The sequence below is a fragment of the Schistocerca gregaria genome, chromosome 4 (assembly GCF_023897955.1).
Source record: "Schistocerca gregaria isolate iqSchGreg1 chromosome 4, iqSchGreg1.2, whole genome shotgun sequence".
Classification (NCBI taxonomy): domain Eukaryota; kingdom Metazoa; phylum Arthropoda; class Insecta; order Orthoptera; family Acrididae; genus Schistocerca; species Schistocerca gregaria.
In genome coordinates, this window is record NC_064923.1 from 574,870,291 (window position 1) to 574,897,070 (window position 26,780).

Below are 26,780 nucleotides of genomic sequence, written 5' to 3' on the forward strand. Positions count from 1 at the left end.
CTCCCAGATCAAGTGCATGGGCTGGCCTAGAGCATGGCAGGAAGGCAGTCCACAGGGCCAGCAACGAGATGGAAGATTAGATGGTGTGATGCTCTTATACAGTGCAGCATGTCGATTCACGGCATGAGCGTAAACTTGGTGTGCATTTAGGCAAGCCTCTTCTTCGTCAATTTTTGCTATGAGTATTTAACGGGTTTCATAACAGCAAATGGTGGATATTAGTTATTAATTTTGAGCCTTGTTTGCAATGTATATTTGACATATGCTTGTGTATTCATTGAAGGTACCTCAGTTGCCCACATTGTCATTATTGAAATTTTACATCATTTCTGCACATGAAAAATGGCAGTATTACAGGTTCAATACATCATATGTGGGAGATTATTGTATTTTATATTTTTGTTAATGTCTTTTTATTGTTATTTGTAAATGCTTGTAAAGAATGTACTATGATAATGTCAATCATTAGGTTGGTAAAATCTTCAAATATGATAAGGGAGGGCATAACATCCCATTTAAAGGATTAATGTTTTTACATTTAATCAAGATTTTTGGAAATTTAAAAGGCTGTTTCTGATGTTAACATGTCTGCATTTGTTTTAAAGAAGTTACTAATTTAATGTATTTTTTATTGCACCTGTACTGTGTTTTTTAAAGTTTTGCTGTGATCGTCATGTGAGTTTAAATGTTATTTTTATGCAAGCTTTCGTTTTTTTAGTTAATGGTATTTGCTGTATTTGATGTCTGCGTGTCATACGCTTTGGAATGTAAAGGGCACTGTGATGCTTGTTTTGCTATAATGAGCGTAGCTAGTGGACTGCATAAACTACAAGCTCACTGTATGTTGGATTGGCAATTGCAGAGGTCACAAGATAGGTGCTCCTGTAATTCAGAATTATTGTATGCAGTAAAAGTAAGATATCTGTTCGAAGTAATCATCACAGTACATGATACACCTCATGGAAAATGTTGTGTTATTATGATGTGTGTCTACAAGGTTCAAATAGTTTGGTATGTACTAGAATCCATACATTGGTATGTTTTCCTGTTTCTGTATTTTTTTTATGATGACTATAAGTATGGCCATACTTGTGTTTATGTCCGATGGATCTCATGTATTTTTAGCACTGAAGATTGAAGATGGCCACACAGTGAGGGAAATTGATCTGTAAAATAAAGGATTTCAATCTTTATTACTGATGCTGCTATTTATCCAAAATATATTGGCAATAATACAATTGTGGTGCACACATATCACAATGGAATTAGGTATCAATACTAGATAATGTCAGGCCCCTGTCAAATCAAAGTTTCCAAATCAAAACTTACACATATTCACAGCACGAATGAATCTGAATGACATTTCATTTTGTTTGAGTTGGCATCTTGGCTGTTGTCACAGTTAATATTCTCAGAGGACTTTTAACTTCTCCATAGTAGGCCGATGGTGCTAGGAGCTTCTATATTCATGTCTGTGCACATAGTTCCTTTTGTGATATTACTGTGATCACTGTCGCATTATGAAGGTATGCCTCATCCCTTGGTTTTGTTCTCCACGGGCAAATAATATAACAAATCCGCACAATATTTGTACTTTCCTCTATGATAACTTGATGTGTGATTTTCGTTTGTGTCATTTGTTAGTTAATTTTAAATAGGGATACACATCTCTTGTCTGGAGCGGTTTGAAACGCAACAGTAAATAGGATACCTCATGAAGAGGTATTGGCTTTAATCAGAGAGAAGAGTGCCTTATGTCACAACTTGATTAAAAGAAAGTATAAGTTGTTAGGATGCAAGCAGGGCAGCTAAGGATAATTAATTTGGTAATGGAGGAAGGGTGGAGGATAAATATTTTACAGGGAGACCAAGATTTGAATACAGTAATCAGGTTCAGATGGGTGTAAGTTACAGTAGTTGTGCAAGGATGAAGAGACTTGGATAGGATAGACTAATGTGGAGAGCTGCATCAGACCAGTCCTCTGGCTGAAGTTGGCAAGAACAACAACAACAGATTGTTGGTAATAAGGTAGTTAAGAAATAGCGGAATATGAGACGAAATGAAAGTAGGATTTGCAGAGAGAAAGTTGGAGTGGAAAGGTGTTGTAGAGTGAAAAAAAAAGTAGTTTATTATTATGCACTTAATTTTTTTGTTTGTGGTATTTTGCATGTTCTGTGTGTCAAGTGGTATCTTCATTTTTCTAGGCATATGGTTTGTCTGGTGCAATTGCACTTCTCAACAGTCTGGGAGTTCTACCAGCAAAAAAGGCATCACCTCATATTCTCTTCGAGAGACCACCAGAGAGGCCCTTATTGCAAGAATCATCGCCTCATCAGTATTTGGACTTCCATTTGGGTGACACAGAAGAGCTGGAGGAGACATTAAACTACAGGTTCAAAGACAGAGGTTTTCTGTTGCAAGCACTTACGCATCCCTCTTGGAGTGACAACAGAATTACGGATTGTTATCAAAGATTGGAATTTCTTGGTGATGCAATATTAGGTGGGTATTTTGAGATGAATTTAATATTAATGGGCTTTTATTGATAACAAATTAGGTTTCAAGCTTGATTTAAATCCTTCTTTCTGTACTTATTATGCTATGTGTATGCTTCAGTGTTCAAATATTTATATGTGTTACGTACACACTGATTTCCATTTATATATTTCTTCCATATTTTGGTGTAGCGATAAGTAATTTACTGATTTTTGGGATGTATGTAATGTACGAGAATGGATCAAATGCAAGCATTAAATATCCAATAAAAAAGGAACAGATCGTGCTAGTAGTCTGTAAGTTGATGAGGGTGCTCATAAGTGTGTGCCAGATGTTCATTAGGCGGTATCATCGTGCAGATTCATAAACATGGACATAGAAACTGTGTGAAGACAACTGCACCATTAGTTGCTTGCTCCAGGGCCAACTGTCCTCTGTGTTTCTTTTTCACTTACTGCATCATGAAATTGTGAAACCTATTGAAATGGAGGTCCAGTATGGTAGATGCTTGTTAGTCTCAACAGCATGTGTACCAGTAAAGATGCAACACTGTAACTAATACTCGTCATCAGAGTCTGACACATCACAGTGTTAACCCACAAAACTGCAGTTGGCAAAGGCACAATGATGATGAACTTCAGAGTGATAGAGCATGACATTTCAGTAACTGAAGACATTAACCAAAGTCCAACATACCATGTGATACACTTGAATTTTGGTGAGTGCCTGCAAGGTGGGAGCTGACTTGCAATATGGAATTGTTAATGCAAGTGAATGACTTTCATAAAACATTGAAAAAGAAGGTGATGGCATAATCACCACTGGACATGAAACTTGCATCCATTACCTCTGACCAGGAACAGAGAGAGTAAGGAATGACATTTTATGCTGTCACAACCTTTGGCATGAAAAAGTGACATGTATTATTGTCTGGGTCTGTTTTATTGCAACATGACAATGCACAGCCCCATACTTCACATCCCACAGTTGCAATAATCCAATACCAGAAATTTGAAGCCATCTGCACCCACCTTACTCATCATCTCTCACCAAATGATTTCCATATGTTTGGAACATTCAGAGTAGCAATTGCAACATACCTGTTCTATGGCAGTTGCGAGATATACAGCTCTGTTAATAAATGTGGCTATTTGTTGTCGTAGGGCTGAGCCATAAACATCTTCTTTCACGCAAAGCAAAAGTTCACTGCAATATTGTATTTTACCAGTGACCCTGCAGTTGAATTACCAAAGCATTGTCACGTAATAACATTAAATGAAAAAAAAGTATGAATTCCAATTAATAATTGATGTAAGCAACAACAAAAGGTTTAAGCTGTATGTACTGATTTATTCAAACACCGAAACGGGTGGTTCTACAGAGAGATGTCTGTTGGAATTGGTGATGAATGCTTGTCTTGTGCGCAATACTTTTGTGATGTATGCTATATTGACCACATCACTACTGCATATGAACAGTTATCATGGCTACATGTCAATAAACATAGAGATTATAATTCCCAGTGTTATCTGTATCGTCTTCTCAATCATTGCACTCTTTCCTGTTTATGTTCAACTATTACACACTACTGTCTGAACAACACTGCAGAAATAACCATTCTCAACGAAGTAAAATTCTCTCTGTACCACTCCACACTACTACCATGTTCTTTAAGTCATTTTATTAGGACCCTGATTTAGGAACAGTCTCCCTCAGAACGTCAAATAAATTAAAATCTCTTTCAAACTTAAAACAATGGCTATCACAGTAGCTCTCTCTTCTGCAGTCTACTCTTCATCAATCCTCCCTCCCTAATCATTTTTCCCTCCCCTTGTTTACAGAGGTCTCTATTGAAATCCTCTTGTTTCTTAGCAGCTATTAACTTTCATTTCAAGCTTTTCCTCTTCCATTATCTCTTCCGCTTTTTCTAATACCAAACAAGACTTCAAAAGTCTGGAACTAACAATATCATTCTTAATGCTTTCATTATTTTATTATTATTATTATATTTTTAATAGTATTGCCAGTTATTGCATTTTATTAGTGATGCAAATTATTATTATTATAATTATTGTTATTATTATTGAGTTTTTAAGTAATAACTAATCAGTATCATGTTCCTGGGCAGATGTAAAAGAGGGCTTTAAGGTCCTAATCTGGTCAGTCTAAAGCAGTAAGTAAATGGCAGACCATGCTGTTTTCAAGGGCGAGACAGGATGAGCAGTTTTTGTAACACTGAGAAAGAAATGTGAAAAGTCCTCTCTCAAAGCAATTTCCTGCTGAGTTATTTTAATGGAAACTGGAAATAGTCAATAGAAAGGTTTGAATTCTGTTCCAGAGACTGATAGGCTGAAAAGTCTGAATATTAAAATAATTTTGTGCAGAGATTTTGGCACTCAGGAAATCAAGGATCAGGCAGTAGCCCTCGTGGGGTGTAGAAGCTGTGTGCCCTCTGGATCGGAGATGGTGTTTTCATAGTGCAGTTGAAATGTTGGGAGAAGGTGATCCTTCAAAAGCAACAGAGTTATTTCTTGTAGTACAGTGGATTTTGGGTTGAACCATTCCAGTTTTTTAGGTGAGTGTTCCCATTTAGCAAGGTTACAGAAACTCAATAGGGAGAGGCAGGAAGTTAAGTTGAGGAGCCAGGTAGCAAGCTGGAAGGTGGCATTTAAATATACTAGTTTGACTTTGCAAGGTTTTCACTGCAGGCTATAAATTGTGTTAGTGTGTATGGAAATTCAGATGTACTGTTTTAGCATTGAGTTGCATTCTTGTTTTGTCGTTGAGGAGAAGTTGCTAGGAACCAGCTGAAGGTGGTGTATCAACTATTAGTGGTGTACGTTTTCCAATCTATTGGGTGGTTGTGGCATTTGTGTGGAAGAGCTTGGATTGCTACAGAGCTCTTAATTATTGGCATTGCTTTTGTGAGAAGATCAACCCTTTCTTGCAGATCAAAGCAAGATTTGAGACTTTTATTTGGATTGAGTTGATAGAGTGGCAGTGCAGAGAATTAATCTGGTTCCACCAATAAACCTTTCTGATTAAATTTGTGGAGCAGAACATTACCTATTTTGTCTTGTGTGCTGCATATAGCCAATATCACATGAATTCTGCCCATGGGCACAAGTCCAACTTCTCATAATGATATGGAAGCCCAAAGGTTTGGACAAAAGGATCATTTCAACAGATTAGATGACCACAATTTTTGTCCGCATTTTTAAGTGCCCAGGTTTCTGTGTGATGACAAAGTTTACTGAATGAGTTTTACTTGTATATTGTAAAGGGGGTAAGTGCAAAAAAATTATATTTTTGTAATAAATCATGAGCTACATGTTCTACCCATAACTATCGAAAGATAACAACAGTACAATATATGCAGTGGTTTCACAGTAGTTGAGCACAAGAACCAGTAAGATGCAGCCAGATATTCTCTTTGAAGAAATTTACAATCACTGTGTTTTGGTATAGGAAAGGTACACTGCTGTGGAATGATGCACAATAATCAGTTTAGAGCAAAATGTGAAAGGTATGCCATTTGAGACAAATGACAAGCTTATTTCATCAGAATATTAGAGGAATAATTAATAAGGTCGAAGAGCTTCTTGTCTTTCCAGAAGATTTAGAAGCTCTGAAAAGAGAGACATCTTGTGCCTATCTCAGCAGCACATAACTAAAAGGTTAGAGAAGGTAAATAAATTGTTCAGTGACTTTATTGTGAACACCTGTTAAAAGCCCCAATAAGCACCTTTTCCAATGCAGAGCACTGTGAAAGGTACAGGAAGAAAGTCAGTGAGATTCTGGAAGGTATCAACAGGGATGTGGAGCCACACCAACTCCAGTGCTGTTGACAGCTGTGCTAGGTTTCTTGATTGAGGACCCGTGGTGTGAACAGCTTGATTGAGGTGGTCCCACAGATTCTCGGTTGGGTTTAAATTTTGGGAGTTTAGTGGCTAGGAGAGTACAGTAAACTCATCCTGGTGCTCTTTGAACCACACAAGTTCACAGTGATCTGTGTGACATGTTACATTGCCCTGCTGGCAGATTCCACTATCCCAAGGAAATCCAAACTGCAAGTAGGGGTGGACCTCATCGACAAAGGTAGATGCACACTTGTGTTGATCCATTGTACCTTCCAGAAAGACAAGATCACCCAGGGAATACCACAAAAACTTTTCCCAGGCCAAAACACTTCCTCCTCTGGCCTGGACCCTTACAACTATTGTTGCAGGGTGCTTTGATTTTTGGCCGATTGTGCATAAAACGTGATTAATTTGGAAAGGCCATCTGTTGCATTTAGTGAACATTCAGTTGCGGTACGATGTGTAAATTCCAGCCTTTGTCTCCAATGAACAGCGGTCAGCATGGGTGCGTGAATCAGGCACCTGCTATAGATGTCTGTAAGCAGCAATGTTGGCTGAATGGTCATTGGGGAAACACTGTTCGTAGTCCCTTGGTTCATCTGGTTGGTCAGTTGCTGAGCAGTTGCATATCCTGCTTACATCTCCACAACTATAGTTCACCCCTGTCATCTATGGTGTGAGATGCAACACAGTTGCCTCAGTGCCAGTATTGGACAATGTTGTTTTTTCACGCATGGTATATGTTAACCACGCTGGCACGAACAGTTTACAAATTTGAACAATTTGGAAATACTTCCACTCTTGGCCCAAAGCCAATGATCATGCCATTTTGGATGTCATAAATGGCTTCGTTTCCACATAACGATGACGACTGCACCATTTTCCACAACCCCGCCCCCACACACTTTATGTACCCTCTGCTGATAGTGGTGAAACCAGCTGCCTCTAAGTGTTTTTATAGCAAGTTGATGTTCAACATAGACAAGTTGTTACACGTATTAAGACAGAACAAAAGTTGTAAAGTGTAAACTTTTCATAGACAAAAATGCCAGAGTTAGTAAAATGTTGCAGGCTATTATGCCATGCTCAAATGGATTTCACATTGAAACCCGACATTTCGTCCCCATCTGCGGAAGACATTTTCAAGCGGGATCATAGCTTATTTGAATGTCTCATTCAGACCCTGGCTTACTATTGAGTCTATTTGACCAGGGCATAATATCCTGGAACATTTTATTAATTGAGAACAGCAGTTCCAAAACATTGTGGCAAGTAGATTTTTTGGTAATCAGCACATAGAAGTGTGTGCTAATGAATTAATACTAAAAAATAGTTCTCCTTTAATTGTAACTGTGTATAGATCCCCACTGGGATATTTTGAACTGTCTGTCGAATAGCATCAAGGAGTTAATAGTCTGTTTTGATTTCAGTTTAAATTTTTTAAAGGACTGTGATATGAAAAATGATCTGCAAACCATATTTGGACCCTATATTTCAGTGGCAGTCATAAATTTTGCATCACAAGTGGATAAAGACAGTAGGGCTGTAATAGGTAATTTTCCTTGAAGAGGCTCAATGCAGGGCAGTAACATTAATAACTGCTCTCTCTGATCATGATGCACAGTTATTTGGGGTAAATGAGATAGTGCCTTACAGTATAAATACTCCTCAGTGGAAATATCAGAATAATTGATGACTCCCAAACAAATGGTTTTAAGAATAGTTTACAGAGAGATGATCCAGGATGAAATTTGTAATGAACCAAATGCTGACATAAAATTTAATCTATTGTATTATATGAATTTATCATTATTCGAAAATAGCTTTCTGCATAAGCTAATCAGAAACGACATTTGACAGCCATGTAAAAAGGCCATGGATTTCAACGGGAATTAAAGTATCTTTTGAAAGGGAAAGGGAATTGTATCCACTGGGAACAAGTAAAGATCATACAATTGTTGCACACTACAAAAACTACTCCAAATTACTAAGAAGAGTTATTAAAAAATCAAGGAATATGCATATTACGTCTGAAATAAATAATTCTGACAACAGACTTTAAGGCTATATGGAATGTCGTGAAATGACAGACATGACACCTGGCCAAGGAACAGGATAACATCACTATTGACTTAAATGGAAGTACTGTAAATGGGTAGTCACTGGTAGCAAATGCATTTAATAACCATTTGTTGAATATAATAAAAAATATGTGAGCAAACAGTTAAAGAGAAAAAGCACAGCAGTACGTTGAAAAACCACTTCTTTTAAAATTCAGTCATCTGAATGAATCGCCAGCTTCTCCTCCTGAAATTAAGAAAACTATATATTCCCTCATAAATAAAAGCTAATGTGGATTTGATAGTGTTTCCAACCGAGTACTAAGGATTTGTTTCCATATAAGCAGCCCTGTCTTGTCTGAAATAAGTGATGCACAACTTACTCAAGGCATTTCTTCCAGAAATATGGAAGTATGCTATTGTTAAACCCATCTAAAAGAATGGTGATAGGAGAGATGTCAGTAACTATCAACCTGTTTCACTACTGACATCATTTTCCAAAGTTTTTAATGTGATGTATTCTGAATAACAGTAGTATCTTCAGCAAATCATGGTTTGGGTTCCAGAAGAGTAGTTCTACAAATTTTGCGAACATTAAATAACAAAATAGCACTGATTTATAATTTCTGTGACCTTTCTAAGCCATTTGACTGTGTGAACCATAATATACTCCTAGACAAACTGAAATTTTATGGAACTGATGGTATAGCCAACCAGTGAATATTGCTGCACCTAACCAGAAGAATTCACAGAGTTGTGCTTAGTAATTCAGACAACATAATCAGGGGAGATTCCTCTCTCTTAGGTTGTCATTGTTCCTCATGTATGTAAACTATCTTCCATCTAACATACAACAAACAATATTAGTTCTTTTTGTTAATGACATTAGTATTGTATGCAAACCAAGCACACGTACAGATACAGAAGAAATGGTAAACAATGTTCTGAACTGTGTCATTGACTGGTTTCCTGCAAAAGGTCTCACTCTCAGTGTTAAAAATACACAACGTGATAGTAATTTCTTATATGAATTAGCATTTAATTGATAATTTCACACAGTAATTACTTTCAGGCTTGCCCTTTGTTTTACATTTTGTCTCTTACAAGTAGATATCAGGACTGAAGACCACAACAACAACAAGTAGATATTACTTTATTGTGAGAGTATTAAACTGTGAGGCTCCTAGCAGTGCCATTTCCTGCTAACTTGTGTCAAGGTTACTAATTTTTTTTATATTTTAAAAGAGATAATTTTTTAAATGTTACTGAGAATACCAACTAGTATTTAGTACAAATTGAATATTAAATGTAGTAATTTATAGTTACAGTTCTTTATCCCTGTTGTTTCAGTTAATGTTTGAGTGTGCTTTGATTAACATACTACAGTATGTTTACGCTCATAGATCACTACTACCACAGTGAAGAGGTGCTGAGCATTTGGACAGGCATGCATTAAAAAATAAAAAGTTGAAAGCTGGTTAGCCTTTAATACAGTGCTACAGACAGAGAGAGAGAGAGAGAGAGAGAGAGAGAGAGAGAGAGAGAGAGAGAGAGAGAAATTTTCTGTCATTTCTTCTTGCCAATTTTTCATATTTTAAAAACGGTCACTTTTTGTTTCATATATCCATAATTGTAAGCCAGTCTCTTGGCTCTGGAATGAGTCAGTCCATAAAATATACAGTGGAACTTTAATTTTACGTTCTCTAATTTTATGTTTTTCGCACTTCTACACCATAAATTCATAGCCCCTGCGAAAACCCATAAGATCAATGCTAAAAATTCCCTGTTTTTACATTTCTTTCTAGTAAAGCTTATTCGATTTTACATTCTTACTCCACATCTTGCTTGACTTCGTCCCATTTTCTTCCTATTGACATTTGATGCAACTGAACAAGTTGTAAGGGGCACAAAATCAGACGGTTCGCACTGTGGGTGGTTGTGGAGTTAAGGGGAGAGAGGAAACGCTGACACAATCCACGATCGGTGTTGCCAACACAACTTGCAATGTTTAGCTTCACTATACACGACGATGGGTCATTTGCAGGAACTGGCATAATCGTGACATGATGGTGACCAGGAGTGTGGCTATCGGTTTGTCAATCACTATACTGTCAAGTTGATATTTGGGGGTGTGTTAGTGACAGGAGAATCTCAGTTGTAGCAAGAATTCTATGTGGAATATGTTTTTGCTTGTGCAACGTGCAAAATATTTGTGACAAGGAAAAATAGGAAGGTTACTGCTCATCTTTTCACTCACAGCAATTTAAGCTATCCTCTTAGAATTCCTGCCTAACCACACACTCAGAAATCACCACATATTTGAAAATAAGTAGTGAAGTATTTGTGACAAGGAACAGCATGAATTTTATTGCTGCTTATTTCATTTGCATGAATGTAAGCTGTCGCCTTAGGTTTCTGTGTAACCACACACTCGGAAATCACCTCACATTCAGAAATAAACAGGGCAAATATTTATTTCAGCCTTTTTTTTCTCTGACCAGAAAGAAATGCTTAACAACACCGAATATTGCTGAACATATACAACAGTGCGGTAATAGTATAAAGAATTTATAATCCTCAGTGGTGGATCCAATCAATAGTCTGTTGAGGCACTACAGTTAGTGTCTGTCAGTGCAACCAGAGAAGTTGCTGCTGAGCCGCTGAGGCCGATAACAGATTGGATAAAGATGAACAGCCATGAGCCAGTCTTGGACAGTATGTCGTATGAACTATTTTATATCTCACCTAGCTCCTATTGGGAATACTGACACTACTGTGGTCTCGTGACTTTCTGGCTTACATTCTTGGTGTTTATTCAGTGCTCTTTCCATGACTACCTTGGCTTTGTATATGGATTACACATTCACATCAAGCAAGAATGCTTTAAAGAGAACATTACAAAAAGTGGTGAATTCACCACAATTTTTCTGTCACAAGGTATAAAAACATAGCGGACAAAGAAGATTAGTGGCATAGTTCATGCATTATTAGCTTAGAAAGTTTGTAAAGAAAAGAAATAAAGTGTTTCCATGCATGACATTTTAATAATAAATTAACAAACTTTCCTCATAAATTCTATTAGCCCATGAGGGATACCTTTCGTTGTATATCTGCAAAGGACTTCTTCTGCTGAGTAGAATGAGTTATCAAGCAGATAATTCTGAAACATATTACCTCTCAAGCATTTATTCTTTAAGCAGAGCATTGAAGATTTTTTAGCACCAGTATATTTTACACCAGTTTGTACAAGTACCAAATGCTTTAGTTCAGTATGAAGATCCTCTTTTCTTCATGATGTAGGCTGTGTGCTTGAAATTGAGTTGTGTTACTAATGGTAAAACACACCATAGAATGTATGTATTGAGATGGTAATGTAATCATCCCAAATTGTTAGATCTGTTTACAGCATGGAGTTTGCAGGTCCTATGAAGATTTTTGTAAGCTGGCATTTGCCCTAAAATATTATGCCATAACACATTATGGATTTAAAATAAGGTAGTCAGAGTTTGCGGACTTAGACATACTGTTGCCAAGCTGGGAGACAATCTTAAAACAAATATTGCTAATGACAACAGTTTAATGCCTGGAGAACATGATGTTTCCACTTCAGCTCACTATCTGTATGGCTGCCAAGGAATTTGAAGAGTACACATTCATTATAATCGGGACATTATGTGCTACTAGTACTTCTGGGTTGTTCTGCTAATGTGGAAATGGAAACAACTAGTATTCTTTAAATTTATCAGTAGTGACTTAATTGTGAAGCAGCACAGAACGTCCTTGAAGATGAGATCAGAGTGAGATATTATCCACAACAATACTTACGTCATCTTCAAATATTGTTTAAAGGTTTTTGTTGATTGAGAGAAACAGATCATACACACATGTCAGAAACAACAAGGGGCCAAGCACCAAACCTAGTGGAGTCCATGCTGTATTGTGCCCCACTCAGTTTCTCAGAATTTTGCTATACAGCATTTGAGACAACCACTCAGTGCCTCCTCTGTATGGTCAGAAGTGATCTATCCACATACTATTTGAATGTAATAAATTTCGTTGTGTTTTGTATTGTTCACATCTAGTTTTAAGCATACCTGGACCATAAAAAGTTATTCTTGCCTATTTCCTTCAGATTTCTTGGTGACGAGTTATATATATGACAAGTGTCAGAAGCTGTCCCCAGGAAAGATTACAATCCTTAGAGCAGTTCTCGTCAACAACTGCACATTTGCAGCATTTTCTGTGAGGATTGGTTTACAAAAATATTGCAAATATAGATCTTCGGAGTTGTTTTACAACATTGATGCATTTGTAAAATACCAACAGGAAAATAATCACGAGATAACAGATGAGGTAATTTTTGTTATTGTAATTTTTCATTGTTAGTTGACATAAGGTTCAGCTAGTAGTATATAAATATGAAAATCACAATTTATGGGTAATTTTTTACCAAATTTCATAGTGCAAAGATATTTAACTGTGACTTTCAATGAGAAAATAAGTTGTATTCACTACTAGTTATTTCACTAAAGGCAGTTATGTATGCTTGTTTCTTTCAGTATAAATTCATAGATGCTCTTAATTTTTAACAAAAATTTCTGACAATATTTTTCAATGCCTTAAAGTAAAAATATATTTCTTAGTTTGTTTCACAATAGTGAACTCTTGCGTTCCAAAAGTCTCAACTTCTGATTTAATTCAAAATAAAAGTTGTAAATGCTGAACGTAAAGTAGAGTCACCAAATCTCTGATTAGAAGTGGTGACAGTTAAGATATTAGAAGTAATTAATGGACTCAGAAGAATATTAATAATAAACTGTCTTCAATTGATGGATTAGTAATTAGTAATAACAAAACAGAAAAAAGCAATAAACTAAAACTGATTTAGCAAGGAGAAAGTGCAGCATTGAGAATGCAAAGTATGTGAAGAAAACGGGAGGAATGAAGACAGCAGAAGAAAAATGGAGAAGCAAAGTAAAGAGAAAGCAATGCCCACCCACATTGTCAAGGTTATTGAGACCGCACTGCAGAAGTTTCATTGGGAAGCCCTTACACATCCTCCATACAGTCTCAATGTCTCCCAAGTCATTTCCATATTCTTGGAGCCCTGAACAAAGACATTCATAGTCATCAATGTGCTTTGGATGAACAGGTGCAGGACTGGTTGCAATCACAGTTCCATAGGTCACCACAAATGTTTTTCCATGAAGGCATTGGCCATCTTGTCTCTCAGTGGTGCTATGTGGCTTTTATGTCCATAGTTCCTGTGCACATATGCATCTTAAAACAGCAAGTCGAACGCATGTAAATCATCATGGTACTTGGGTCAGTAGTCAATCTTTACATCATTCCTTTAAAACATAGTAAATAGTGGGGTATATCAGATTAAATATAGTATGTTTGCATATCATAATATTGTATAGGTTATGACAGAAAGGGGAGCAGAAGGAGGACATGTGAAACGGAGTTGCAGAGTAGAGTAGGAAGGTGAAGGAAAAGCAGTAGCCCCATACTGGGGAATGAATGTAGGGGAGCAGGTACAAGAATCCTGCATCTCCTGCCATGGCAAGGTCATAGTGGAGGTGGTTTGCAATTGCCTTTCTTTGGGAAGTGTCAAATGTCGATGTATGTTGTGTGGATGACTGAGTGCTTGTACATTATAATGTTGGTGTAGTGTTGGGTTTGTGATGTTATGGATGAAGGGGTGAGAGAGGGTAAAACCGTGTTGCAGCACATTACCTGTTTCTAGTAACACCAGGAGGTCATCAAGCCCGTTGTTCATAAGACTGCAGAGAGGTTCGGAACAGAATACAGGACATTGGCACGAAGACTGGTGACCAGGAACTTTACGTCACCATCTCTTCTCTTCTTGCTGGCCAAATACTGGAAGTGAAAATTTTCTCCCGCCAGTATTCAAACCAGCTTACCTCAGAATCAACCATCACCGTAAAGTCGTACTTTAGTGACAGGTATTGGCAATTGTAGTCAAAGATAAATAGTTCGGGGGGAGGGGGGTAATTATTAACAAGATCAGTAACTAATGATCAAAAGTGTACCTAGTAATTGACAAGACAAACCATCAGTATATCTATTTTGTAAATAGTTCTAGGAGTTGCTTTTCTCCAAGCACTGTCAGATCATTGAGTATCTTATACACTGTACTTTTCATGTTGCAATCGATTTCCATTTCTTCTGAGATGATGATCAATGGGGTAACAGCAAAATTTTAAGCTTATTGATTAGGTCTTTATCATATTCATATTTTGAATAAGGAAGATTACAAAATTTTGTAAGAACCTGAATTTAAAAATCTTCTTATTCAGTAAGTACTGTTTGAAAGTGTATTATGCAATGAACTCTTAGTTTTGAAGCTTATCTTAAAAATTTTCCCTGGATATAATCTTGCAGTTTTTTCTAAAATGAATCCCATTTAAATTGGGATTGCATATTTTATTTTTTGCACCTAAATTATTTTAACCTTACTTTCCATTGTTTTATGTAGGTGTTTAATTTCTCTATCCTGTAGTCATTGGCCTTCAACCCTGTAGCCATCAGTACTGATAGTAGATAATTTCAGAATTCTGTGAAGTGTAGCTCATAAGAAAGCATTTTCTTGTTTCTGTGGATTCATTTGAATGTGCACTTATAATTGAGTCTGTAGGTGTTTACTTCCTGTACATTGTGAAAGTATGTTGATTGTGTTCCCCCATGTAAGTCTAAAAAGTTAATTGCTGCCTACTTTTTGTATTCCACAGTAAAGTTGAGGTAAGGGTGCATACTGTTAGAGCTTGCACCAAATGTTCCAGTCCCCCACTATCTCCTCTAAACAATGATACGATGCCATAAAGGCAAACTTTTAAAATTATAGAGGTTAGTAGCATGCTAGAACTAGTATTGACAATCGGTAACTGCAAATTTAATAAGACGACGTATGATCAAATAGATGGTTTGGCCAGAGGAATCTCACTTGCTGGGACATTTTCATGACAGAACCAGAGTGCAGGTTTTTAAAATTATTACCTGACATGAAACAAAAATTTATTTATTATAAAAGGTATGTTGGTGACTTATTATTGTTCAACTTTGGATAATTGACAGGAACAGGGAATGGCATGTTTCCTAGCCATGTTCCACAGAATTCTGAAATTACCACTTACCATTAATGAGAAAATTACAGAGGTGAACTTTTGAAAGCAGATTACAACAGCGAGTGGTTATAGGATTGAAGATACTGTATGCGTGGACAGAGCAATGGAAAGTTAAATTAACCAAGCTTTAGGTGCAAAAAATATATGTTTTAATATGTAAGCATGACTCATATGGGATGCTTTTCAGGAAAAAAAACCTGCAAGGTTGTTTCAGAAGAAACATATTAAGATAAGCTTCAAAACTAAGAGTGCTTTGCTCTCACATAGTGTTGGCTCCACAGGAATATTTTTGAATTTGGGAGTTTATGAGGTTCCTTGTAATAAGTGTAATAGTTTGCATATTGGCTAAACAGGATGCAACTCTTTGGCAACATTTGAAGAACACAATGCAAAGGTAGCTAAAGGAAAATCTATCTTCAGTAACCACCTTATTCAAAATAAGCGTATGAACAACATATTACGAATAATCTTAAAATTTTGCATAATACCTCTAAACACTCACTGAAGAACATACTTAGATAATGTGGAAGCCTACAATCAGATGAAAAGAAGAGCAGATAAGTTGCTCAATGATCAAACAGAATTTAAAGCAAAGAAATTGACTGAAAAGTGGATATAAGGGTGCTGTGTGATGACAATTACTAGATGCTCTTTTGATCCATAATTTATTGATCTTGTTAATAATCTCCCCATCCCTCTCCAGCTACTTACCTGTGACTATACTTACCAAGTATTATCTGTTTTACTTTCCCGTAAGCCTCTCTTTTGCCATCCTCCTCCCTCATTCCCTCTGTGACATAATCTATACAGGAATATTATATGCATATGTATGGTATTTATCTAATATACCCCACTGTTTGCTATGTGTTAGATGATTGATATATAGATTAACATTAAGGCCTCGTCCTTTTACTGTTATACATTGTCACTTTTTTTAACGGAAATGAAAACTAGAGGTACAATTACTGAGGGCAGATGTGGTTTCACTGCTTTAAACCTTATACCATCTGGAATATGTAGACTTTTAAAGGATTGCAGTGGCACCAAAGTGTTGAAAGCTATGTTTGTTTACATGTAGGGGTTGTACATTCCTGCCCATTGTGTGAGCCCCTGACATAGATGCATTCCTGGTCAATATTTAAAACTGGAGATTAAAGCAAATAAAACACTCCTGGAAATTGAAATAAGAACACTGTGAATTCATTGTCCCAGGAAGGGGAAACTGTATTGACACATTCCTGGGGTCAGATACATCACATGATCACACTGACAGAACCACAGGCACATAGACACAAGCAACAGAGCATGCACAATGTCGGCATTAGTACAGTGTATATCCACCTTTCGCAGCAATGCAGGCTGCTATTCTTCCATGGAGACAATCGTAGAGGTGCTGGATGTAGTCCTGTGGAACAGCTTGCCATGCCATTTCCACCTGCCGCCTCAGTTGGACCAGCGCTCGTGCTGGACGTACAGAGAGCGTGAGACGACGCTTCATCCAGTCCCAAACATGCTCAATGGGGGACAGATCCGGAGATCTTGCTGGCCAGGGTAGGTGACTTACACCTTCTAGAGCACGTTGGGTGGCACGGGATATATGCGGACGTACATTGTCCTGTTGGAACAGCAAGTTCCCTTGCCGGTCTAGGAATGGTAGAACGATGGGTTCGATGACGGTTTGGATGTACCGTGCACTATTCAGTGTCCCCTTGACGATCACCAGAGGTGTACGGCCAGTGTAGGAGATCGCTCCCCACACCATGATGCCGGGTGTTGGCCCTGTGTGCCTCGGTCGTATGCAGTCCTGATTGTGGCGCTCACCTGCACGGCGCCAACACGCATACGACCATCATTGGCACCAAGGCAGAAGCGACTCTCATCGCTGAAGACGACACGTCTCCATTCGTCCCTCCATTCACGCCTGTCGCGACACCACTGGAGGCGGGCTGCACAATGTTGGGGTGTGAGCGGAAGACGGCCTAACGGTGTGCGGGACCGTAGCCCAGCTTCATGGAGACGGTTACGAATGGTCCTCGCCGATACCCCAGGAGCAACAGTGTCCCTAATTTGCTGGGAAGTGGCGGTGCGGTCCCCTACGGCACTGCGTAGGATCTTACGGTCTTGGCGTGCATCTGTGCGTCGCTGCGGTCCGGTCCCAGGTCGACGGGCACGTGCACCTTCCGCCGACCACTGGTGACAACATCGATGTACTGTGGAGACCTCACGCCCCACGTGTTGAGCAATTCGGCGGTACGTCCACCCGGCCTCCCGCATGCCCACTATACGCCCTCGCTCAAAGTCCGTCAGCTGCACATATGGTTCACGTCCATGCTGTCGCGGCATGCTACCAGTGTTAAGGACTGCGATGGAGCTCCGTATGCCACGGCAAACTGGCTGACACTGACGGCAGCAGTGGACAAATGCTGCGCAGCTAGCGCCATTCGACGGCCAACACTGCGGTTCCTGGTGTGTCCGCTGTGCCGTGCGTGTGATCATTGCTTGTACAGCCCTCTCGCAGTGTCCGGAGCAAGTATGGTGGGTCTGACACACTGGTGTCAATGTGTTCTTTTTTCCATTTCCAGGAGTGTATTTCCTAAATGACAGTGATATGAATGACGATTGACAAATTGTGCCAATTTTTAACGATCACTTTAGCATCAAAGATAGGATTCAGAGGGTCAGAAGGAGAACACCAAACCATGTTCAGAAAAGATAGATTAAATATAAAACTTCCTGACAGATTAAAACTGTGTGCCGGACTGAGATTTGAACTCAGGATCGTTGCCTTTCGCGGGCAAGTGCTCTACCATCTGAGCTACCCAAGTACGACTCATGACCTGTCCCCACAGCTTCAATTCTGCCAGTACCTCGTCTCCTACCTTCCTATAGTTGTAGGTGAAGTGTTTATTGCTGTCAAAAGTAATCTGCCTTGTAGTGAAATTGAAGTAGATAGTTCCTGGAGTTAGTTGTCGAACAGCTCAAAGATAACTTTAGTTTCATTTCATATAGGTACCGCACTCCAACAATTATTATTCATAGTGGTTTCAATCAATTCTCAATATCTTGTCAAAAATACTTATTTAAAGCTGGTGGTAGGCACAAAATGTCATTTGAAATTGCAATGAATGCTTTCTCAGAAAATTAATTTGAACAATTAGTTCTAGAGCAAAAACATAACTTGATGTCTTAGTAATAGATAATCATGGCCAAATAAGGACCATCATGATAGATGCAGGGATCTTATGACCTCCCTCCTTCGTGACATAAATTATACAATATTATGATATGCACACATATTGGTTTTAATCTGATGTACCCCACTATTTACTATGTTTTAAATGAATGATGTAGATTGGCTTGTGGCACCTTCTCACCCTGCCTAGTAAGTCTCCCCTGACCCAGGGTTCTGGGCGACTTTTCTGAACTCTGCCCTTTATCCTAAACTCACCAGTCTTTCTCCTTCACCACTCTTCATTCCTCTCCAACTGTTCTGCCAGAATAAGAAGCCTCTGGCACCAAAAGCTTGCAAATTTTGATACCTTTTATATGTGTCTCGTCCTGCCACCGTTTGGTGAGTGATTTTTTATCAATCCATTTACATTACATTTATGTAATATGTTATTTACAATGAAAAAAGATTAATACAAGCAGTTTCACACCTGACATCAAGGTATTTCGAAACAAAGACATATTTTAAACAAGGCTAAGAATCTTTTACGGGATTTCAATCACCTGGGTTTGCACTCACTGCCAAAAATGGGATGCTAATCATCAACAGTTTGCCTGAGCATCTCTGTGAATTCAGGTGATGTTCTCCGAGAGTTGGGATTCACAAACTCGGTACCTCCATATTGGCAACTCTATATAGTTTTGGTAGGGAAGTAGGTTTCATGGATTTCGTGGTAAATCAACGTGTTTCACTAAGACTTATGTCGACCTTCTTTGCATGGGTTGACCTTGACCATACTGGGCAGGCAAATTCGGCTGTAGAGAAGAATAAGTCTTGTGCGGTGGTTCTTAATATGGAAGGTTTAGCACCCCATTTGCTGTTAGATAGTTTCCACAGAATATTATTTCTGGCAGTTACTTTTTGTCTCGTCTTTTCACAATGGTACCTGTATGTCAGAGATTTATCAGGTGCCACGCCTAGGTAAGTTGGTTTGTCGGTATGCTCCAGTGTGGTATTATTCCAAAAGATGTTAAGTTTATGGTTAGATTGCCAGGATCAAAGTTGGAAGGTGCTGACTTGTGTTTTGGATGGGTTTAGTTTAAGAAAGTTTTATTTTATAATACTCTGGCATTTCCCAAAGAGCTTTCTCCAGCTTCTGTTGTACATCCTCAGTGGTCCTCCCCTGTGTTGTAATTGCCAGGTCATCCACATACAGAAAATGTTTTGTATGCTTAGGCATCGGTTGGTTGTTGGTGTACAGATTAAATAGGGAGGGCGTCAAAACGCTTCCGTGGGCCAGATCATTTTCCTGGTTCCTCCATCTGCTCTTTTTCCCATTGAGGATAACATAAAATTATCTATTTCGTAAGAGGAACTAGATAATATTAACAAATTGATAGTCTCTTAGTTCATTGTGGAGCTTCTGGAGCAGCAATCTGTGGTTAATTGTATCATATGCAGAGCTAAAGTTGACCAGGGCTAGCGTTGATATCTTTTTTATTTTTGTATCCTTCATCTATGTGTTCTGTTAAGAACAGAATTTGGCTAGTACATGATTTTCCAGGTCTAAAACCAGCTTGTTGAGGAATAATTTTCATCTCAATAGAGACTGTCACACGATTTAAAATAAGTCTCTCATACATTTTCTAAGGTTAACACTGGAATGATATTTGGCGATAGTTCTTCGGTGAATCAGGTGCCTTCCCGGTTTCCAAGAGTGCCATTATTCTTGCCTTCCTCCACATCCTGGGGATCTTACTTGTTTCATGACATTGATTGAAAAGTTGCAGGATCCATTTCTTTGTGCCCGGTCCAAAGCATTTGATCTGCTCCGTGCACATGTCATCCACTCCAGCTGGTTTGCTGCTTTTCATATTGCTGAGACACTTGTGGAATTCCTTCATTGGAAAGGATGTTATAAACCTGTTAGTTTCTGATTCTAAAGTCCTGTTAATTTTTACTTTTTGTTGTTTTATATTGAGCCACTTGATTAGTTGTTACCGCAGCAGACTGTTTGGGACCATTTGGGTCTCTGTCAAGTTTTTTAATAAGATTCCAAGCTATTTTGTTGCTATGTATCACATCCATTCAATCAGGGTCTTCATCCATCTATTTTGCCTAGCTTCATTTAGCATTTTGATCACAGTCGTACCACATGATATTGTTTCTTGATTAAAGGGGTCCTTTTGGTATAGTTTCTTAATACTTGGCTAGGGGATGACTGGAGTCATGTGAGATACCTGGTATGTACTGCTGTCAGCAACCTTGTGGTATATGTTGTCTGGAGATTCTCTGTAGCATTCACACACAAGCCTGATAGTTCTCTGGGGTTGGGGCGAGGTTTACTATGGCTTTATCCAGTTCCTGTGCAGAAGTTTCCCAATTGGCCTTTTTAAAATTAAATCTTCTGCGAAACGGTATTGTAGTGGTCTTGGCTACTGTATACACCTGTATCCCTACTGGTCTATGCTGTGTTCAAGGTATAGGTTGATGTACTACTTTAGTACAGCAATCTTTTATGTTTGAGCTGGTAATGCAGTTGTCGGGGTTATAGCCACATTTCCATATTTTACTTATGAAGGAGGGGGAATTTTTGGATCATGGAGGATACAGAGGTTTCTTGTTTCTATCCATTATTCCAACAGGTGTCCATTCTCGTCTGTTTCACTATATCCCCAAGTGGTGCTGTTGCACTTAAAATCTCCTACAATGAATTAGGTGTTTTGGTTTGTGAAGTTTTTTGGAGGGGTGAAAGCAAATTTTTTTCCTGGAGGTTTATACATAGATGTTACTGTAAAGTTAGTTTCAGCTGTTAGTATTTGGATATCTTTGGCTGTAGATTTTCCGACAGAAGTCACCATCATCTCAGCTCTAATGCATATGGCACTGCCATGTTTCGGACGGGGTGCTTCCACGGCTAGTTGCATTCTTTGTATTTCAGGTGTTTTTGCTTCTGTGGGTTTCTTGGATGCATAACACATTAGATTAGATTTACTTTCATTCCATTTATGAGTCTGGCAGAATTCTGATAAGATGGCTTGATTGTTGTTTGTAATTCCCTCGACGTTTAGGTTTACAATCGTCAGGATTGGCTGTGAGACGTGCCTATTCGCTGCCTTCTTCCAAGGTTTCTGGTGGTGGAAGGATTGGCTGTTATTGTTACTGGTTATACTTCTAGGAGACTTAGGCATGCTGTAGTCTGATGAAGTTGCTGTAGAGTGCTCTCGTGGAGGCTCCTTCCTTATCCCCCACTGTTCTAACAAAACAGGAAAGCACTTAACTTGAAGTTCTAAACTACCGTAGTAAGAAATAACCAAACAAGCTGTCCATTTACAGGAATGATACACTAAATATCATGTATGGTTATGTTAGTAATGATATGTATCATGTATGAAAGCCGTGGTCTATTACATTACAACGCAGATAACAATGTGAGAAACGTTTGCCTCAAGAAACTTGGAAGTAGATCCTTGGAGAGCTGCTTTGCCACTGGTGATGTCAGTATTAAAGAAGGGAGATGTTTGGAAGGACTCCGCCTCTAATGCCAGTGGATGATGCAGAAAAGGATAACGAACAGCAGTGGCAACTTAAGAGGCTGATGAATGTACAATACAACATATCACCTTAGTAGTAGTAGTAGTAGTAGTAGTAGTAGTAGTAGTAGTAGTACCACCACCACCATTCACACTGGAGGAAATTCGAGATGCAGTTCTGTCTTTCAAGAGAGGCAAAGCTACCAGCCCAGGTAGGATCAATGGAGAGATACTGCAAGAAGTGCAGAATCAGGTATTATGGTATGTGACAGCACTTTTTGGTGAGTGTTTGGTGCAAGGAGGAATGCCTGATAGATGGAAGACCAACAAAGGTGAGGACTGAGACCCTACTTTGGCAAAATCATACGAACTGATGTGATTTATGAATACTCTGGGAAAATTTCAAGAAAGGCTTCTTTGTATGTGGCTACTTACCCATTGAGGACTGACTGTACGAAGTTGAAATCAATATGTCTGTTGAAATGGAAGATCTATTGAAGATGCAAGTAATTGGATGGTAGAACCTTCACAAATGTGACACCTGACTAAGCAATACTAGAGGCCTGGGAGCTTTCAATCACTTTTGGTTGCTCTGCCTTTTCATGTGGTTCAGGGAGCTAGAGTTCCGAGGCATCATTACTTGAACCTGCTATATTGCTGTAAAAGTTGGAGTGTACATTGGACCACCTAGGCAGTAGGACAAAGAAACATTACGAAGGGGTGGCTACATGGAGCCATCCATAGGCCTGCTTACGGAAACTTAGTGACAAAGCCCTTTCTTTGACTACTGAAAGTGATTTAAGAAGTTAATGCAGCTGTGGCATAAATGGATGACATGCTAATAATTGTTTCAGGGGATTCCAAAAGACACATGGAAAAGAAATGTAATGGACCTTTACCCTGGTGTGGAACTGGAGCTTGTGGAACAAGCTGCGAGTGGCAGTAGATAAGACAATGTACATACTCATGAAGTGTAGATTGTCTAGGACTTGGAGTCCACCATCAGAGTATACAAAGCTTCAGTCAAGACAGCATTGTGTCAGTATCTCAGTCTCGATATAGTGGGCTGACTTTAAAGACCATATAAAAGCAGAGTCTGAATGAGCAACAAAAATTATGCATGGGATTGCTGGTACCGTCACAAATCAGTACAGAATGCCACTGAACATAGTGAGACATATTGTGAAGCTACTGTGACAGCTGTAGTTTCATTTAAAGATAGTGTCGAGAATATAAACTGAGGCAGTTAGAACCAACAAAAATCAAGAGCAGAATGCAGAGGGGAATACTTTCATGACTCCCAGGTGCGTACAAGCCACCACTACTAGTAAGCCTGGGAATATGTCGCATAAACTGGAGATTCAAAAGAGAGAAGCCATTTAATGGCTACAAACAGGAAACAGGGGAGGAGCAGGTAATAACTTGACAGTAGAGAAACAGTAGGTAGATGAGTGGACAATGAATGGCAACATATTTAGACAAATAAATTTGCTGGCAGTATGGTGCATTCACTTTTTCCAAATATGAAAGCCCAGAGTAGAGTGAAGCACCTGGTTCCCACAAGGGTTCTCATCCACTTCACCTCTAGCCATGGAGCTTACTCCTTGTATTTATATAGGTTTAAGTTTAAAGGAAATGACAGGTGTGTGTGTGTGTGGGCGGGGGGGGGGGGGGGGGGTAGAGGGGACGGCGGCAACATTGGAACTTCGAAATAAGTCAGTCTTCATTGTAGGAGCACAGGTTATGATATTGAATGCTAGAGATGTATTGTCTGAACAATATAAGTATATGAAATGCTGCAATCTAGAGGTTGCAGACCTCGACTAGCATGTGGAACTGCAGATATACATCAGTGCAAGGCACACAACCTAATCCTCCAAGGACAGTGATGTCCAACAGCAACAGTAAATTTGAATGCTCACTATTGCAAGAATGCAACACAGCCAGTTGTCTATGTAGATCATATAAAAGTGGGGCATAAGACCTGAAGTCAAATGTGCTCTCTCTGGTCACCTCTGGTACCAACCCCTAAAGGTCGTGTAGATCTTCTAAAGGTTAATTTCACGGACTGTGTTGACTGTGTTCCAGAATCCTGAAGAGGTGGAGACTATGGCCGCTGGGGACCGAGCGAGGTGGTGCAGTGGTTAGCACACTGGACTCGCATTCAGGAGGACAAGGGCATTCGGGAGGACAATGGTTCAAATCTGTGTCTGGCAATGCTGATTTAGGATCAGGTTTTTATGGAAGACGTAATTGAGGACATACTTGCTTTAGTTACCATTTAAGAAACAGAATGCAGAAAGTTAAACTAGGCTTTTCGAGTAACTTAGAGGTCACTACGTTATCTGAGTAGGGAAAAATTACAATGGGAGACCCGCAGGGTTTGATAAATGGTCCAGTACTGTTCTTTATGGAATGATCAACTGTTTTATTTTAATCAAAAGGCAAAACTGATGATACAAGCATTTTTAGCAGAGAAGCATCAATAGAAAAAAAGGTAAATGATGTTTTTGTTAAAGTTAATGATTGATTGGTTTTGCACAAATGGTCAAGCATTGAACTTGTGGTGAGGGGCGGGGGAAGGGGAGGAACAGCTCATCCAGTTTTGTACTGTCAGAAATGTTCCACCTCCTGTTAACCAAATATACCAACAATAGATAGGATAGAAAGCTCTAAGTCCTTATGTGTGCATGTTGATGTAAGTCTAAACTGAAAATACCATATAGAAGATCTGAGAACTGTGATCTCAGTTTATTCATTTTCTAGTCCGTATTAAAATTGCAGGTAATGTGCTCTGGGGATGATTCTTGTGATGACCACACTACAGTGATTCCGGCGCCAAAAGTGTTGGGTGATTTATTTGAATCTGTTGCAGCGGCAATTTACCTTGACAGTGGTAAATGTTTGAAAACAGTATGGTCTACATACTACAGAATTATGGAGAAAGAACTGGGTAAGTAGCATATGAGTAAGTACTGACAATTTTCAAACCCTATGATTTCACATCTTGTATATTGAATGTTATGATTTTTTTCTTTTGCAGTTAAGTATTGTATGTGATGTGTAACATGCCACACTTGTCTGCAGTAATGAATGAAAATAACTGATTCTGAGTTGCCATTATCTTCGAAGTAAAAGTGGAAAATATGAATGGAAGCAGCACACATGTATTTCAGAACTGAAAGGAATGTCCACTTACGAAATCCTGTTACTTTAACTATTCGTCAGTGAAAGAAGTCCACAGATTTTGTTAATCAGGATAGTCTGTAAAATAATAATTTTATGACTGGGTGGGTGGGGGGTGGGGTTCATAGTGCATCCTCTTACAGCTAACATTGACAGTATTTTATGTAAAAGCTTTTTATTAGTAATTTTTATGAAAATTGAACCAAAAGTCATAGCGGTGTGAAAAATGTCTGTTCATTTTAATCACTATATATTTTCTGCATGCCTTTCAGTCATTTTGAACTTTCTTATATGTAGTGGCAGTTTCAGTTCTGTCAGTGCCTGTCACTGTTAGTAGACAGTTCTCCACTAACTGCAAATGGTTTTTTTTCTTTGCCAGGCCAACAATATTTCTGTAGCTTGTTACCAAAATGGTGGCAGCCTGGCAGTGTCATTATAGTACTTAAACAGAGCTAACTTTCTGGATGACTTGTCATACGTTTGTATTTTATAGAATCTGTTGTTTTCTGCTACTTTGTTTTGTAATGTAATGAAGAGTTATTTTATATTTAATGTTTTAAAACATAATAAAAAGCACAATATAAAAAAATGAGTTGTCAATTTAAGAAATTTGTTGTTATTATTTCCTTTATAATAAAAAGCACAATATAGCAAAAAATGAGTTGTTACTACTTCTAATAATTTCTGGGTATGCAGCCGGATCCCGTCGACATTCTGCCACGATATTTCGGCCCAGAGACGTCCGGCCATCATCAGGTGAGTACACAACTACTGAAGAGCCCAGGTGCAGTCGCGGTATTTATGCCGATTCTCGCGCACGTGTTGACATGCGCGGCATAGCCGAGTTGTACGTGCTGCCCTCGGTGGTGAAAGTAAAAGATCATCTAGTCATTGAGTATCGAATGATGCTGTCTATTCCGCTGTGAATGTATAATTTTAATAACAGGATTCCAATTTTTATCCAGTTGAAAGCCGTTGTCACGATTTATAAGATTATCGGCAGGACGTATTTCCACTGATTCCTTGATTACGGAATCCCAAAATCTGGAAACCGGAGCTAAAATTTTTGTTCCATTGTATTCCATTGAATGTCCCAATGAAATACAGTGCTCTGCTACTGCCGATTTTGAAGGTTGCCGCAGACGGGTGTATCTTTCATGTTCTGTACATCGTTCATGGACAGTTCTTGTCATCTGGCCAATATATGCAGAGCCACATTCACAGGGAATTTTGTAGTGTTGGATGGTGCAAAATGCCACCATGATTACCATTTTTAACCTCTTGTGATTTTTAATGTGATTACGCAAAAGACGAACTGTTTGCCCGA

General features: G+C 38.7%; 1 protein-coding gene across 2 annotated transcripts in view; it reads left to right on the forward strand.

Annotated features, from left to right (window-relative positions):
* The window catches only part of LOC126365926 (endoribonuclease Dicer-like), a 401,671-nt gene extending 375,560 nt beyond the window's left edge, over positions 1-26,111 (forward strand). For both annotated transcript variants that reach the window (XM_050008684.1, XM_050008683.1), the window contains exons 21-24: positions 2,206-2,503; positions 12,550-12,770; positions 25,052-25,220; positions 25,311-26,111. In XM_050008684.1, the coding sequence (XP_049864641.1) occupies positions 2,206-2,503; positions 12,550-12,770; positions 25,052-25,220; positions 25,311-25,327 (705 nt within the window). In that variant the 3' untranslated portion in view covers positions 25,328-26,111. The remainder of the gene's footprint in view (positions 1-2,205; positions 2,504-12,549; positions 12,771-25,051; positions 25,221-25,310) is intronic.
* The last annotated feature ends 669 nt before the right edge of the window (positions 26,112-26,780 follow it).